The sequence below is a fragment of the Acromyrmex echinatior genome, chromosome 5 (genome assembly GCF_024713525.1).
Source record: "Acromyrmex echinatior isolate Ae372 chromosome 5, ASM2471352v2, whole genome shotgun sequence".
NCBI classification, from domain to species: domain Eukaryota; kingdom Metazoa; phylum Arthropoda; class Insecta; order Hymenoptera; family Formicidae; genus Acromyrmex; species Acromyrmex echinatior.
In genome coordinates, this window is record NC_141856.1 from 6639897 (window position 1) to 6658226 (window position 18330).

Consider the following 18330-nt stretch of genomic DNA (forward strand, 5'->3'; position numbering starts at 1 on the left):
CTACCCTCGTGAATTCTTATGGCTTTAACGCTTTCTTGCGGACACGCGTATTCGAGATTGATAAAAGGTTCATGTCGAGACTACAGTGAAAAATGTAACTTTGGAAAGCAGTGCTTTTGTATTGACTCTTGACAATTTAGTCGTTTGTGTACGTTCTACATTGAAAAGAAATTCACGAAATTAGAATAAATATTTGTTTAGATAGTAGACGGAGAGAATTTTTTCTTAGAATTTATTCTGAAAATATGACAGTCGTGGGACAACATTGTATTTCGAAGAATTTTAATATAAATCTCTTTCACATTCATTAATAAATTAAACTACAATCAAGTATAAAATAAGTTTGATCAATTTTACTAAAGTGCGTGGTAAAAATGTTTAAAATATCGTATTGCACAACAATTTACAACAATTGCACAACTATATTTTTAGAGTAAATTTTAAAAGAAAATTCTCTTCGTGTACCAATGAGACCATTTACTTACAGTAAATAAATAATGTGTTCAACTCAAAAAAATTAAAAACTTAAATTTAAGTATCATTTGTTTAAGTCGAATAAATATTTATTTTCTGTAAGCAAATGATCTCATTGGTCTATTAAAACAAATATTTACTCAAATTTTGTAAATTTTTTTTTCAATGTACACATTTCTTTGAAATATTAGAAGCATCTGACTAAATAATTATCTTTCTTCGTTTTTCTTTAGACCTTACAAGCTTTCTAAATGTTTAAAAATATATGTATATAAGAATTACTAATGATTTTTATATACCTATCTGTAAAAGTGATGAAAATTAAATCCACAGTCGAATTTACATCGCGTGTAGTAAATTGGAAAATTATACAAGTAGTATGTAAAGGTTAAAAGTATTATTTCGATATATTTAACATTCAATCTGCTGAAATAATAGAGACACAGCATCATTTTGTATCAAGAATTTTTCTTTTTATTTTTCATCACAATTATTGAAGCGATCCCGCTATTAGCGACAATATTTCTTCCATTGTTGCGATATACAATAAAAGCGGCGAATATATGCAGTACGTGGCTCTGAAGTTACATTATTTCGAGGAAGATTAAGCTGCCCTCAGACGGCTTGGCTTACTCGCCAAATATTTCTCCGTTAAGCTAAGGCAAATGTTGTATCATGTAAATGTGAGGGACGCGATGCGTGACAATGCCTACAGTAATGCAGTGTAATAACACGATATATTCTGCCATGAAAGTGCAGTACGTTTGCATTTGCCAAATATTTGGCGAATGCACACACCGTCTGACTCCGGTTTAAGCAGTAAGGAGTAAGCTGAAGGCTTTACATAGTGTAGCCAGGTTACAAGGTGTCATAAACTACAGTTACATGCACCACGATTTACGATCGCGTATGCAACAAACTCGCGGTGTAACTATCTTGCGGTTTGTCGTGCCGCAATTTGCACTTTCGACGTCGAGTGTAACTAAATAATGAAAACCGTAGGCGAATAAAGTCCGACAATTTAACGGTATCGCTAATATCCTTACCTCGCCTGCGATAGCGTGTCGTCATCCCGCGGTGTTGAGACGTATCGAGTGTTCCATTTAGCATTATCGCGAATCACTACTGGTTACCTCGCACCACGCACAATATGTACACGTAGCGACTCCGTAACTTTATCGTTCTCGCCATAATTCGCGACGTCCATGCCGGAGCGTGGGTTTCTCTGAATTTCATATTTATGACCAGGATATTGATATCCGCTGCATACGGGCGGAACCTCGATCTGTCTTAGGTCATCCATATGTCAATATCTTGCAACGAGGACAAACAATCGTCACCTTGTGGGTTTTAATTAGAAACGTTGCTCGTCTGAGCGTATCTGAAGGACAGTTGTATCGCGTTAATTAATTTTTTTAATGTGAGGCGAAATAAATATTGAAAATCCTGCGATAACAGGCAGTACAGTAGTTATTATCATATCATTTTCAGGACACTGATGGTACATTCATCCAGAATCCAACTTATTTATCATCAAGATTGTAAATAGCGATTAAATGATAAATCTACAAGCAACCGTCGATATCATTTGCAGCCTGTTCGTTTTGCCGAACTACTTTTTGACGGCTCTCGAAGGACGCAAACCGGTTTCGAAGTATAAGTTCGGTTGTGATACCTGATTATTAGAAATGTAATTATCATATATCGTAGGTTATCTTGCTTAGTTACATTGAGGATAAATAATTGCCAATCCAGGATGTATAATTTCTCGGCATTAAATATTGCATAATTATTAGTCAACGTGATACGCTAAATTTTTCAGAAATCACGCGTCTTCTCTCGTAATTATTATAACAAGAATTCTCATTTTTCAATTTCGCGCGTTGCGACTCTAGATAACGATAACCAATTCCTTCGTCATATTCCGTGTTTTCCGTGATAAGAAATACTTTAAGATACGAAGATAATACTTTAGCTTCATCTGAGTGGGACAAGGACACGACGCAAACGCATGGGAACGATGTGTCGAGAACGTTCATTTTGCCAGCTAATAAAAGAAACGGGTTCTGTCGCCATGTTAAGGTTAATTATTGCGAATTAACGTAGCCGCCGTGCAGAAGAAACGGCGATGGATGATTGTCTCGAACGTGTCTGATTTTTTGCCATTATTTTGTCGAACGCGTGTGCTCATGATAAATATACCCATTTGCTCTACCTGTTCTACAAGACGCCGTTGATATATATCTTTCATAAAAAAAGTGTGAATAATGTTAAAAAAAATAATCAGCGGCATTATCATAAATAGAATACTTTTATTTACTTAACTCATTTCTTCCCACTATTTATAGACTAATTTTAATTTTTTTTTTATATGTATATATAATTATATAGAATAATATAAATGTATTAAAAAAATTGAAAAGGTATACTCTATTTTGGAGTATTCATATGAAGAAAAAAATTAAAAAGATGCTGTCATAAATAAGATGATGGGAAGAAATGAATTAATTATTTAGTTAATTTTTACTTAATATGATGATTTTTATCTTAAATCATATGATTTGTAACAAATTACAGATATAATTGCAAAATACATTTTTAAAATATCCGAGGCAACTTAAATTAGTGGGCTTTTCTCAACACCCAATTTTTTTTTGCATATCTTGTTCGGCATTCAAATGAAGGGAAGAAATTTTAGATACGCTTTCTCGCCCGTCGTGGAAATTACGTGGCGGGAACTAGGAATTCTTTAGTCGCCTTGAGGAGAATGTGCAATGACCTTGCGGACGCGATATTCATTGGAGGAAGTCGCGAATAATCGTGTGGAATTTCAATCGCGAAATAGAGCTAGACGGTACATTGAACCTGTCTATCGATGATCATGCTTGTTTAAAAGACACTCGATGAAAACCAATGTGAGGAAGATTTTCTTTCCCATGAAAAATAATGCTCAGCATTATGAATTCAGTTGCACGTCTGCGATCCTAGAATCATTGTGGAATTTCTTTCGTTTCGGAATTTAGAAATTAGTAATATGGGTGATAACTCTACAAGACTTTTAGAGGAGGGGAGAGTATTAATATTGTTTTTAATATTGTTTTTAATAATATAGACTTTTTCTTACAATTGACTTGAGTCTAAATATTAAAATTTACATATTTTGTATTAATCAAATTTTCCATTTTTTATCTAGAAAACCTCAAGAAATTTTTAAGTTCATTTTCTGTGGCAACCCCGTTACAGTTAAACTAAATTTTACAGCGAAACTAAATTATCTCTATCGATCGTACTTCTCACGATGCTGTCAAATCCGGCACGAATACCTGTCGCATGTCCAGGAAATCGCGTCGCGATAAGCAATGCTTAGGGTGAGAGAGTTTGATGAAAACGTTTCGATAAAATCTTTCATGGAAATCGCGACGGAGAATACCGAAACTGCTGGGACCAGCCACCTCCCGCAATGCATCTTATAGAAGGGATGAAGAGGGGCAAGCTCGACACGTTACTTTCGTCGTGGGGGGTGGAACACGCCTCGTAATCAGGAACCGATCACTCGAGGAAATTGCCAACTGTGTTTGGGCACCTGAACGTGAATCTCGTTAGCCCACATTCGCTCGTTTCGTTTCCGAAGGGGCGCAACCCTCCTAGAAAATTCCGTTTCAAGTGGACGACAAAATTCCCTCTCTCCATAGAATCGGACAAAGAGAATCTGCTTTCGTTTCCCCTCTTCTTTCAAAAAAAATGTGCGATTATTGTACCCTTGCACCGTAGCGTAAATTATGTTCTAATTTATTACGTTTAGCTGAATTTTATAATGATTTTGACAACAATAAGTACTTAAAATGTTTGTGAAATTAGCACGACATTCTATTAATATAAAAAAATAACGATAGTTCCAGTAGCACTTTTCATAGTCCTACACTTATAAAAAAAAAAAGTTCCGCATTTTTAATACTGAAAAATCAAAATTAAAAATATAATCTACTATCAGGGGATCGCAGAAGATATACGTTTTTTAAGTAATTTGTGTTTTGGAGTGAAGGTGCTTAATGGTTGCGACATAATTTTTATCTAAAATAGAATAAAAAATGCTCGTATATTTTCTTAAAAATTAACACAATGTCATGGCTTATTTCGAGCTATAATTAAAATTAATTTTAAATTAATATAATCAACAAACATTTCGACTTACAAAACCTTCCTCAGTGTTAAAACACAGAAATACAATCTTAAATTAACCAGTCAAATGAATAACGGATGCAATGCAAATTTAAAAACCATCGCTAGTGAAGTGTCAATATATAAAAAAATTTAAACGTCAATAAGTATCATAACAGATGACAATAAGATATGAATATTTGGATACTTTAATCAACAATAGATTAATTATGTTCATCGATAAAATAGTTTTGCCAAATTTCTCGATTGAGGTCGAGAATCCAGTTTGTTACAGACTCGTATTAAACGATTTGAGAATTTATTAGTTACGAGTATTTTATGATATTCTGTAGAACAAATAGATTTATTAAAATAATATATTATTAGTGAATAAGAGGTATAGAAAAAATAATAACTTACGATAATTTATATAAAATACTGTAATCTGTGACAAACTGGATTAATTTAATTGTAGCTCGAAATAAGCCATGACATTGTGTTAATTTAAAAGTTGTATTCTTACGAAATCAAACGCGAAATAACGCCATTTTGACAACGAAAATGCGAAAGAAGGCGACATAACTCCTCACGTGCGTTAATGGAAGGACGAAGTTGGAGAATCGCCCTGCTCTGGCGTGTCGTTCTTACTTATTCACGCGATAAGAATTTTGACAGACGAGGGTTCCACGGGTGCTCGTGCGAGCGAGCGAGCGAATCCCACCGGAAATAAACAGGCCGCGGGTTTGCAGCGCGTTTACATCGGAAAGATGGCGCGAAGCTGTAATTTGTTCCTCCTAAATTATAAATGACACGCTACAATTTAAATTTACTGCTGCACGCCGAGAGTGTAAATCGAAAAGGGGCCAAGCTCGAGAAAACATTGTTGATCATTTTACTCGTCGGGGGAGAGATTTCTTATTTCCATTTATCAATATTTATTATTCACGTGCAATCGCATTGAGACCGCGCTCGTAATATTATTGTGAAACGTGTAAATTTTTCACGAGATTTACGTGTATATAGCACGAGACATTCGACCGGTCGTGTTTCTTCTCTATGGCGAATTTTATCGACACTTGTTTCGACGATGATATTTGGATGGCGTAGCGAGCGAGCGAATTAAGTGTGGCACCCCTAAATCGTGAAAGTGATTTCGTCCCCGTGTCGTTCGGCTCTTAAAGGGCGCCGTTAATCACACCACCCGCTAAAGGTTTGATGAAAATCTTATCTTAAACGAAGTAATTAGGCAGTCTCGTGGGGTCTCCCTGCGAAAGGGTCGGAATCGCGTTTCCACGCCTTCTTTGCATTATCGGAATGCACGCGATGGCGCGGGCTGTGTCGTTATTTATAATTTTCCTCCTAATTTTGCGCGACGCGCGGCGCGTGAAGTGTCGCTGTAATTAGCTCCAACATCGAGCGCATGAAATTACGGGAACGACAGAGGAGATATTCCGCGAATATCTTCTACGTACATCCTTAAACTTGTTAACGAACGGACCAATTTTATCCCGCTAAAGAATTCCTTATTTTTGTCACACGCTGAGATTCTTTATATTCAGAGAGGTTTTTTTTTTTTAAATATAAGACCAATTATGCTTATTATTTTATATTTAATTGTTGTAAGCCAGATATTCAAAATATTTAAATAAAAATGCCAAGATTATAATCTTTCTGTTGATTCTAATGAGCTTTTTAATGCAAGAGCTTTTTTTGTAAAAAAACGAAGATAACGATTGTTGACAGAAAATTATCGTGACAAATTTGATATGCAATCAGAAATTAACTTCATTGATCAAAGTGTAATAATACAAAATCGATTTTGAGTAAACTACCTCTGCCATATCGCGCGGTATCTTTGGGGAAAAGCAGAACTAATCCAAGCGTATTATCTAAATCGGTTCGTTCATAGTGGTAACTCGGCGAATTGCTAGCAACGCGTCCGTCCGAAATGATTAACTTCGCATTCGAGTAGCTGGCCGGCAATTAGGACGATTGCTTCGCAGTCTGCGTTTACTGCGCGAGGCCCGGACCACAATTTCCTCGAAAGCCCTTTACCCAGGAGGACGGTCCTCCTTCAGGGCCGCGCATGAATGTTCGCTTGGTCAGAAACTCGCAAATAAAATGGCCCGCGTGTAAAAAGAGGTCGTTCAAAATTTTTATTTGTGACACGAGTAAATGTCTTCTCTTCATCCGACGAATTTGATAACTTAATCGTTTGGCTAATTTAGGTAAACGAAGGAACGTATCGGGTTTCAATACGTAGGTCTGGGTTCAGGTGCTCCGTTTTTGAGTCAACAAGTCTTAAACCGGTCCTGCCTGGATTCACTCCAAGAGACACTTAAGTTGTGCCTTCCATTTTCCCTCCCAGCTGGCTGGGCCACATTAGGCTTTACGAAGAGGAGTTTAGAGGATCTGGAAGATGATACTCGTCTTTCTCGCGGTAGTTTTCGGGCGAACACGCATCATGTTTATCACGTCACGTTGAGGATGACGCTTGGATTTTGCCCAAAATGAAATTAATTGAAATTATGTTAATGATCACTCAATTTTAATGATATTTTATATAATACTTATTTTTGTCTTTTACTTTTAGTAGAGGATCATATTTTCTTTTATCTCTCACTAACTGTATACTGCTTTGTAAATTAATCTTTTTATATTTTGCTTTAGAATTTTTTTTATATATCGTTAAAGTTTTTATACTTCGTGTTTTATGTTAGTAAGAGCCATTAAACAGACTTAGAGTGAGAAAGAAAGAATGCAGACCAATTGCCGGTGAACAGTCAGAAACAGAGATTCTGTTACGCTCGCGTGAGTTTCGCTTGCAGTTCGCAATCTTGTTAACGCAAGAACAATCTTGCATAGCTCAGCCATTTAACGTAACTACATCAGAGCTGAAATCGTAATAGTAGCGAACTTCATTAATCGTGAAGCACGCAGAGTCGAATTTGCTGATTTCTATTTGCACGACTGTATTCAACTAACGATGTAATATTACTCTCGTATAATCAGTGACATCCGATTATTATTTCGGGAATGTATTTGTACAATTAGAAGCATTCTTATCGAAAAATCGTCGTTGCCTGTATCGGCTTTAACGAACAAAGGGAAGCCACGGCGCTGTCATATCCATCAAGATGATGAGGTTCCAAATCTTCTTAAGGAGGAACAAAGGACAGGATGTTAAAACAAAGTACCCGACGATGATGGAAACGGTCGATGACAAGCGCCTCCTGCCGCGAGGAACGTTCGCATAACTACGCCAACAACGCAGCGAGATAAATTTCAAGAGGGGGGCGTCTATACTTGTTCCCCCCCAGAGGACCACCCTTCCGTGAGACGCGCGGCGGAGGTGGAACAACCCCGTGTTTCTTCTTAGCGTTCTGTAGATTCGACCTTTAGCTCTCTCTGTCAGACCAGACACGTGTGGTGTACAGGGTAAGAACCCAGCCTCTCTCAACCTCTTCAGCGACGCATGGCTGATTTATACGGACTAGAAGAGCCGTATCTCTCTTCTACATTACGGTAGATCCTCTACAGCGCGGTTGTACAGGGTGCGCCAAAAGAGCGCGAGTTACTCTCAAGTGGTTCGGCTTATAAGCTTTGTACATTTATAAAGTAACTTGTGGAAATGAACTGGAAACAGATTCTAGAGAAGACTAATGAACTTATTGCTGGCTTTATCGAACTGATCAGCTCAATGTAGCTGTGTTTGGAAATCATGTTTCTCTGTTGAGTTGAAGGGTAGAAATTGTTTCACGTAACTGCAGTAATTTTGATGCTCGTGCTGTAGGCGTCGTCGATTCGTTTTGAGACGGCCTATGCGTGTGTGTATATGCGTGCGTGCGTGCGTGCGTGCGTGCCGAGAGCACGTATAGTGAAGCGGAACGGGTATAGTGGGACGGCGTGATATATAGTCGTGTCTGGTACCGCTGAACGTCGTTGCAATCTCCTTTAGTGGAAGGGACAGAGATTTTTATGGATAGTCACGGTTGGGGTGGTTCGCCTTGGGCGAGAATCCGTCGTATGAATTTACGTTGATCGTTGTTTTAGTACGTCCCCCGCAGGAGAGCAGTCGCCCTTGGCAGGAGAGAAGAAGAAGAAGAAGAAGAGAGCAGCTAGCTTTAATCTCTTGTTCCTCGCGCGAGTGTATATCAATCGCGGTATGTAATCGGATAATCGGAGATAGAACGACAGGATTTATAGCGCACGTCTTCCGCCGATGTACGCGCTTCTGTACTAATTTATTAACGATAACTTAGAGCCATTCACCAATCGATGAAACATTCTGTATGTGAAGGTACAGAGTTGAAAGAGCTCTGTAAAAATAGTCTTCCTTTTTTTCTTGTTATAAATTAGAAAATTATGATATGTATTAAAGATATGAAGAGAAGGAAATTATAAATGTTCTTGAATATATTTACGTTTCGTTGTTTTTCATTTTGCTCGTCTCACGGAGAGAAATATTCTTCATTTTTAGATTAATTCCGATTTGACAATTAAAACTCGAGAGGTAGAGGAACGTGCTTTGAATGCTACTTCGTTTTTATTATCAAACAGAACACGAGATCTCCTCACTTCCGCAGATCAGGAAATCGACCCGACGATCCTCTCTCTGAATATTAAATTCAAAATAACGGCAGCCTTTTTTCCCCCAAAATTTTGATTACCCTCTACTTCGTCAACGAGTGTTCTTTTAATGCTTACTTTAATAAAAAGTTCCATTGAAGCATATATTTTTATACTCTTAATCAGCTTGAAAACTTCAAAGCTTGAATATTTAAAAAACTCAAAAGTAATTTTACACTGTGATATTAATTTTATATAAAATTTTAAATTTTGCATTGTTTTAATTAAGTTTTTTTTTTACATTGTTTTAATTAAATTTAATAATTCTGTTCTTAATTAAGTTTAATAATTCTGCACAAAATTATTTTAATGCCCCACTAAAAAAGAGCATAATTTATTATCTAAAATTTATTATCTTTATACCTAAATTAACAGAATCTAAAAAATTTACGTACACTTTATAAGTTACGAATCACAATAGCGTCCTAAATAATCTCAGCGGCGTCAAAGTGACTTGATTGTATCTCGAAATCTTACATCTCGACGTTGATACGTTTTAGATGACTATCGATTGCAGGTAGCTAATACAGAAATGACAAAGTGTGCGTTCGCAGTGCACACTCGGGATTTGACTCTTTTTCATGCCAATCCGCGAACTCCGTCAGCTCGCGGATAAATCAAGCGAGAGTCACCGCATGTGAAAAAAGGGACTTTTCATCTGGTCTCCATCTCCCATTTTAATTCCGTCTATAATCCGCGAGGGGAGCGAACCCTCCCTGCCCATCGGCAGTTATCTTCTGCGAATCGCGAAGGGCTTTTTTTTCGACAAGGTACAGGCAACTCGCAAGCGCGCTTATTGATTCTCCTGCGATATGCACGAAAACCTTTCACGCATGGGCACGAAATACGTGTGTACGCCCGCCATTCTTATCGGCTCCGAACAAAAGGGCGGCTGAAAGCTGCTATCTCCCTTTTTAATTTATCGACAACAATATCATAACAGAATAGTCTCGTCGACAAGATTGCCGAAATCTAATCGAGATGGAAAAAAAAAATTTAATTTGTCGAGAGAAATAATAAAATTTAAGTTTTGGTTTTATATTATTTTCACTTTACAAATTATTTCGTCAACTTCTGTAAATGTTACTCCTTTAAAACGTAAAAATCTTCCGTATTTATTTGATAAAAAATTATTAATTTATTTTGCGGAGTCTCTTTCATGCAAATATTTAGTTACCAACATTCTGCTCATTGTGATTGTCGAAAATCGAGAAATGCTCGTTTTATATTTCGATCAAAATTGTAGTTATCCCGTCGCTAAAACGAATCCAGACGAACACGCGATGCATCAACCAGCATTATAACTGTACCGCCGTGCCAACGAATGAATTCACCCCGTACGGTAAATAATTAACGCGTCAGGGGTGAATACGTGACATGGCTACATCACAAATCTGATAATGACGTGAGCGGCAACAAGACGGAATGTTAAAAAAAAAAAACACGTTGCGTTCATCCGCAATGCACCTTTTCCCCCTCGATTTTCGCGAATTATTCAACACCGCTCTTTGCCGGCGTGCGTGATTAAAATTGTACGCACTTGGTGCGTCCAATTTTCATCGTGGGTCTTTTTCGTTCGATCGCAATTATACCTAATCGGCCTACCGCGCCAGACTACAGGAAATAAGCGGTTTAACCGAAGAAAGATAGAAGGAGCTTACCGAGAAAAATCTTGTGGAGCTTCAGCTGCGTTTGACATATATTTTTCCTTTATCTTACTTTGTCGTCGGAATAAAATTATTTAATATATACATAATCGTAAATAATATCTGTAAAAAGCAAGACATACATGCTTTTAATTTAATTTTGTAATACAATAATTTTCCATGATGACTATTGAGATTTCGTATATCTCTTTAACTGCATTCTATATATTTATTAATTAATTTTTAATCTAAAAAAATATAATATTCTATTTTGAATGTAAAATGCAAGCAAAAAGAGCTAATAGAGGTGACTTTGTCATCAGAATTTGCAGACCGTAATTTCGCGTCGGCATTTTAGAATTGACAGTTCACATTCCTGCGATGAATGTATTGTTGTATGCGCGGTATCTATGATATTTGAACATCCTGAATATCTCTACGACCGAATGACGGCTGTCCGAGAAGAAAGGCAATTTCGCGAGTAAGGTCCCGATAAAATTCTAGGATTGCCACGAGGCATGTGTCGTATCAATTGTCAATAATATTAGAGACCGCAATTTCACTCAGGAAGTTCCATCGAGCGTTGTTCGATATCTGTCCGGTTTCCCTTCTGTTTCCTTCGTGATGGCGACCTTCCCTTACTTCAAAGGGGGAAATGGAGTCAGCCGAAGAAAGGAAAAGCAAGGAGAGACCCAGCGATATGTACGGATAGAGCACCATCGATTATTTTCACGCGAGAAGGAGCACGAGTCGGAAAGAGCTGGAAGGGAAATTCTCTTTGTTCGGATCTCCTTTCTTGAATGCCAGTGGGTCACTTGCATTCGACGAAGACGCCGCTACGATTCTCCCTGGGGAGGGAAAAAGGCAGAGGAATAGAGGGAAGTTTCGTGAGACTAGGAAGTTTCGAAGAAAAGTCGTATTATCGATATTACTCTGATAGCGTTCGCCTGGACACCACATGGAAACGCACGGACGAGCGTATCGGAAATAATCGTACGTTGTCGAATCAGCAAATTTCCGACATTGGGGTGACTTCAGTTGCGGTTCCCATCAGCTGCCCACCGGTTTCGAGCGTGGTCTGGTAATCGAGCTCCGTGATTAGAAATGGAGGTCAGAACTCGGTTAGTAGAAAACACAGATGATCGTCAGATCGATAACAACTGACACGAAGGAAAGAAAGCTATTTTCATCGCAAGACTTCTGGAAACGAAGTCTTGGGAGACGGCATTGATTATTTTTACGCTAGAAGGAGCACCCTGATCTCGAGAATCTCTTTGTTTGGCACATCTTTCCTGGAATGGCAGTGGGTCACTTGCATGGAGAACGACACGGAGCTGAGAATATCCCTCGTCGGGGAAACTTTTTAGCGAGAAGTTGTTATCGCTCTGGGCCGCCACACCCTTCCTCGTTGAAGAGGATGCGTGGGGAAATCCTTCGCGAATCCTTTGTTCCGCCGGCTATAATACATGGACAGTCCTAAGTAAGCCAGCCCTTTGTCCCTGAGCCCCGACTTTCTATTTTCCATTTAACTTTCCTGAGCCCTTGGATTGGCCTTTATCATTCGAAACTGGAACTTACGACTAATTTCGCACGACAGGATTAATTTCAATATTGTATTATTTGTGACTTTGTAAGCATTTAATAAAACAAAATTAATATCTGGATTGTAAAATATATTCAGACTCTGTTTTTTGTTTTATTTTTTTTTATTATAAATTTTATCTTATTAATCACTATAATTATAATTATAATTATAATCTAAAATGCTTACATTGTTCTCGCTGAATAAAAAATATTGAGCATTTGAGGAAAATACTATTACCTAAAAATATACTAATATGCTGCTGACACTATCTAAATATAGTTAATGAAGAATTAGAAGATTCGTTGAGTTTGGAAAATGTAAAGATAGAAACGTTTCTCCTTCTTGTTTCTTTCTATTATACATTATCGCGCCACTCGTAAATACGTTTTGTAGACCGTTTAACTGTTCGAACTCTGCTCGATGCTTTTAAAGAAAGTAAGAGGGCTCGTCTCGCAGGTTCGTATTCGCGTTAACTGAGAATGCAACGAGCGCACCCACTCTTCAACGAATTTACGATGCTTCCGTGAGTCAATTGTCTGCACTAGTAGTCGGATGAAGTTTTCTTCGACAGCAAGAACTTGCGGCTCTCTGTTATATATACATATATACATATATAAACGATCAATGCGAGAAAAGTTTTATTGAAAAAATAAATATCTTAATAAAAAAGCAATTTTAATGATGTTAATTATCAAACGGTTGTAATCAGATTGAATCTTTTGAGGCTCCATATATTTTGACCTGTATATAAATTATTTTTTAACGTTTTTTGTTTTCATTTTATTTTGTAATTAATGCATAAATATATAAAATAAATAAAAATAAACTTGTAATCGCAAATTTTAATACTTTATAAATATATTACTTTAATATAACATTTTCTTTCTTGTATAAATCTTTCGTATGTGTAGCATCAACTTAACAAATTTTTTTTAGAAAATAGTATAAAATTTGAACGAGCTTTTTTTCCATTAGAATTGGATAAGCCTATAGTATGCTATAAAATAAAATGGAAATTGTAAAATTGCACACAAATATCTTTTCTCTCACATATCTTTTTTCGCGTCTTTTGTAAGTAATTACTTCTCTTTCTTCTTTAGGATGGTAGCGGAAGTTCGATCGTAACGAATTTTACGTTCGCCTATATACCGCTTTTTATCGTTCTGCGTCCTATGGCTAAGTCCGCGTTGATGCTAAGGTTCTAAATAAGGGCATCCTTAGGAACCCTAAAAAATCCCCAGCGGTACCTTTTTTCTGCATCCCCTATGCCTTCTCCCCTTTTCCCTGTTTTACTCCCTTTACCTCAAAGAAAATCGTCTCCTTGGCACAATGTACATAAAATGAAGTCAAGCGGTTTTAGCACCGAATATGTCCTTCTTTCCCTTTTTTTACCTCCAGAGAGATAAAATTGAATTCACAATCTTCTACATCGACAGAAGTTATTTAAGACTTTTAATTTGATTTTCAAAGTCAAAAGAATGAAATATCTTTCGTCAGATTACATCATTAAGCGATATAACTTCTGGCAATTCTATTTAAACACTTTTAAATTCTAGTTAATGAACTTCCACTGTAGCTACTTGATTTCCACGTTTATTTTTAATCAGTTAGAGGAAAAGATAAATTTTAATTTACGAACTGCAAAATGTAAAATTATATATAAAGTGCTGAAATTTCATGTTTTTCCCAGTTTACTTTCATCGAGTAATCCTCCTTCAAGAATCTTATTATATCGCAATTGATGAAAGCTGGACCAAGTAATAAGGGGAAATATATGGTTTCGCTGCCTTGCTAAACATCAGTTCTTTATTATTTTGCACTGTCGAGCGTGCGGCGACGTTAAGGTAGATTTTTCCATTTATTTGTATCGTCCCGCATTATTGAATTCCGATAATCCGCGACGCCGCCGGTGTAAGTCCTTTTACAGTACACCACGATTTACGATCTACCATCCCTGTCGCCATTCCCGGCACCTTTTCCTCTCTTCGATTTTTAGGCAGGCTAGTCGAAATTATCGGAGTTCACTCACCTTTTGCCGTTGTTGTTAGACTTGTAGAATTAAATATTTTTAGAATTGAATTTTTCTAGAATGAAGACTGAAAACGTTTTGAAACATATAGATTACGGACAAAATGTGCTGATGAATTTTATTAAATAAAGAGCTAAAATGTATAGAATACGAGAACAAATATAAATACAACGCGCGATTATGTCAACAGTGATAATTATGGATTATATTATAATTTAATAAAATGCTTCGCACATATAGTCGAATTTCCATAAGCAAAATATTCCATCAAACATATTATTATTTGGAGGCATTTCTAGTGTTTCGCACAAAGTATTTCGTGCTTTTCCTAGCACTCGACAGGCTTACAAGTAGCAATAAAATTGCAGGAAGTTTATTGTGTCATATCAGCGTTGCGCAATCCTGGGTCCTCTAATCGAAGTTGTAAAAACTTCGAGTATTTCTCTTCGATCATGGACCCGGATCGTACGTCATGCGATACAAGCGACTCGTACACTCGCGACATATCAATTCAATTTATTTCTTCGACATTGGCGTTGAGTCTTCATGGCGAGATGGATGGACGGATAAATGGATGTACGTGGCTCGTATGGGTCTCTCGAGTATCCGAGGATGCGTCAAGGACTCTCATTCTCTCTCTCTCTCTCTCTCTCTCTCTCTCTCTCTCTCTCTCTCTCTCTCTCTCTCTCTCTCTCTGTCTTTACTCAAATCCACGAATATATTGGTCGAAAGAGCCACGATATTTTTTCTCCTTTCTCCCTCATGTCTCTTTTCTCTTTCACTTATTCTCGCATTCTCTTTCCCTGCTCTTCACTTATGCTCCTCGAGCGGTCACTCCAAGTACTCGAAAACCTTCTCCGCGTAGTCTGGAAATATACTTTCATCTTCGAAGAATCTTGAGGATGAACAGAACGTCACGTATCGACGAGAACAAAGCCTGTTCCTGAACCTCTGAAATAAATAGGGAGATAAGAAAAATTTATCTCAATCTTATATACTTATATACTTATATACTCACTCTATATTTAGATAGAAAATAAATAAGATATATTGATAAATGATTAAGAAATTATTTATTATAACATTGATAAATGATTTTGTTGCCGCTATCACTATTTATTTAAATCCAATTTTTTACTTTCTACAATTAAAGTCTCTATAATTAGACCTAATAATATCGTAAAAATATTTTTAGCTATGATTCGTTATTAAACTGATGGTTTAATAGTGACATTTTTTAATGTTTATAATTAAAAAAATATTATAATAACTACAAAAAACACAATTTTTATATTACTATCAGTTTAAGTGGGATCAATTTAAACTTAAATCATAAATTAACCAGAAAATGAAAAATCAGCTTTAAAATGGTTGTCTTTATTAATTGTAAAAGTTATCTAATAGTATAATAACATTCTTGTCTCTACTTATCAACGTTGCGAACATTCTTTCGTTGCTTTATTCTATTTTTTTCTTTGTAATCACAAAGTAGAAAGACTGGTTATTTACTATGGTTATAAACCGTCTGCTGACGTTTTTCCTCGGCAGCAGAGTTACTCGTTTCCGCTTCCTTCGTCGCCGTTTCGCTGGCCCTTTCGAAAGCGGCTACCTTTCAATTTTCCTTTCTATTACAGTTACTCTGGCTTGTGCTTCTTTCACTGCCATTTTTGTCCTCTTCTTCAGTTTGTTATTAAAACCTTCCTTTACTACTATACAACTGTCTCACCGGCTCTTTCTCCATCTCCAGCTCGGAAGGAGTCTGTTTCAACAGACTTTTTTCAAGACTATTAAGATTCACTGACGGATTTTTTGAAAGTACCTCGTTGCGTATCTCGTTGCCCTTTTCCCTTCGCCGGTTATGAGAACTCTAGGGCGCGTTTTTCTAAAACTTTCATCGCAGGGTTTCCAGGCTTCCATGCTTCTTCATCCGTTAGTGCCCTGATCCAGAAGTGCGTTTCGCCATTGCATCCTTTTTCCATCCTGCTCTATCTATTCCCCTCTCGCTCTTGTCTCGAAAATCTTTATGGCGTTTCTCAGTCACCGCCTTCTTAGTTTATCCATTATTATCAAGACCCACGCCACGTTGCATCCTTCGAATCTTCCACCCTCGCCGTCGCCTTCGGTCTTTTTACGACGGTGGTTAGTATGGAGGTCCGTGTACTTTTCTTCTTTCAAAGGCTAACGGAAACTGGTTTAACGAGCAGGGCGGGCATGAGCTTTGTTGATGCCGACATTATTACTTCGCGCGTAAGAGTTACCGGAAGGGAATTCTGCATTCAAATTATTATCATTCTCACAAGTAAACGGGAAACGAGATCGAACGAAGGGATAAGATGTCGTTATCGACTAACGTTTCCGCTCAAAGTAACTTTGAGTTTTCTGCCCGACGTGATACGATACCTACCAGGGATATTTCCCATCGGATCTTCGAATATAAACTTGTAATAAGTTTGAAAGAAAAATTCATTCTTTTCTGATATTTCTTTTATTTTCCTCGTAAATTGTGAAGAGAAAAATAAATTGACGAGTTATTACCGGTACGAACAGTCTCTCTTATTTTTATATATTATATTATATGTTTATTCAACACGATTGCGCATACAATGTAACGATGTGTTCATTAACGGTTTTTGTTTTCAGATGGAAGACGAGGGCAACCACGGCAACGACGACACCAGATGCTTCATTCTATCGACATTGGCCGCTCTGCAATGGTCTCGAGTTACATGTGTCCTTTGTCGCGCTGCCATGCTGGTTTTCGACAGGTATCCATTGGTGGACGGCACATTCTTCTTGTCACCCAGACAACATTCGCCTGCTTGCGCTGAGGTATGTTTCCCATGAAAATTTTACAAGTATCGATTTTCTTATCGAAAAAATAAGACAAGTATTTAATTAAGTAACATAAAAATGTTAATGAGTTTAGTACTTTATTCACAGATGAAGCTATCTCAAACAAAGTAATTTAATTAAGAAGAATCAATCGATAGATAATTTAGTACACTTTGTTTTTACGTCAAATGTTCGGAGAACATTTCAATAATGTCTTAATAAAACATAGTAGATACGCAGTATCTGTCTGACATGTATAAATATTATTTCTGCACACTGATTAACAATTTAATTACAAATTTACAAGCAAACGCTGTGCGAAACGCTAAAATGACAATTTATGTTTTATCGCATTTTTTGTTCCTTTGATTTAACTGCAATATTCTTATGGTTCTGCATGGAACGATTTTGCTGAAGTATCTAAAAATTTAACTAGATTGAGATTTGAAAATAATTTCGTTGTGAACCAAGTAATTAGGTAGAACGTTGCTGTAATATCAAAATTTTTGCAGCATTTTTCGGGAGGTTTGAAATTCCTACATAATTAATTTGATGGTTCAACAAAATTATTTTCAGATCTGTCTATCGAGCGAAATTTTTAGATACTTCAGCAAAATCGTTCCTTCCGTGTGCAAGATTTCAATAGCACGTCCGGTTTTGTGATATTTTATTCCAGGTGAAGGTCGAAGGTCGCACACAATTTTTGTCAGCTGTGTGCATGAGTTGTTTGGAGGGCAGCGGCGGGCAGCCCGTACGCTGTCGTTTCTGTACCCAGCCGTGGGATGGCTCGAGCTTGGTTCTCGGAACCATGTATAGCTACGATATCTTCGCTGCAATGCCCTGCTGCAGCGAGCGACTCAAGGTAAGCTTTAAATTCGTGACTAGTCGACCCAGTCGAACTTTGACCCTTTAAACACGTGAGCGTTAATACAGCATCGCGAGTAGTGTGCTCTCGCTACTATTTGTATAAAAAAGAT

At 37.1% G+C, this 18330-nt stretch overlaps 1 protein-coding gene across 1 annotated transcript in view; it reads left to right on the top strand.

The window, feature by feature from the left end:
• The window catches only part of LOC105143795 (headcase), a 166737-nt gene that overhangs the window by 131333 nt on the left and 17074 nt on the right, over positions 1–18330 (top strand). The window contains exons 3-4 of the mRNA XM_011052293.2: positions 17162–17350; positions 18030–18215. Coding sequence (XP_011050595.1) covers positions 17162–17350; positions 18030–18215 — 375 coding nt within the window. The remainder of the gene's footprint in view (positions 1–17161; positions 17351–18029; positions 18216–18330) is intronic.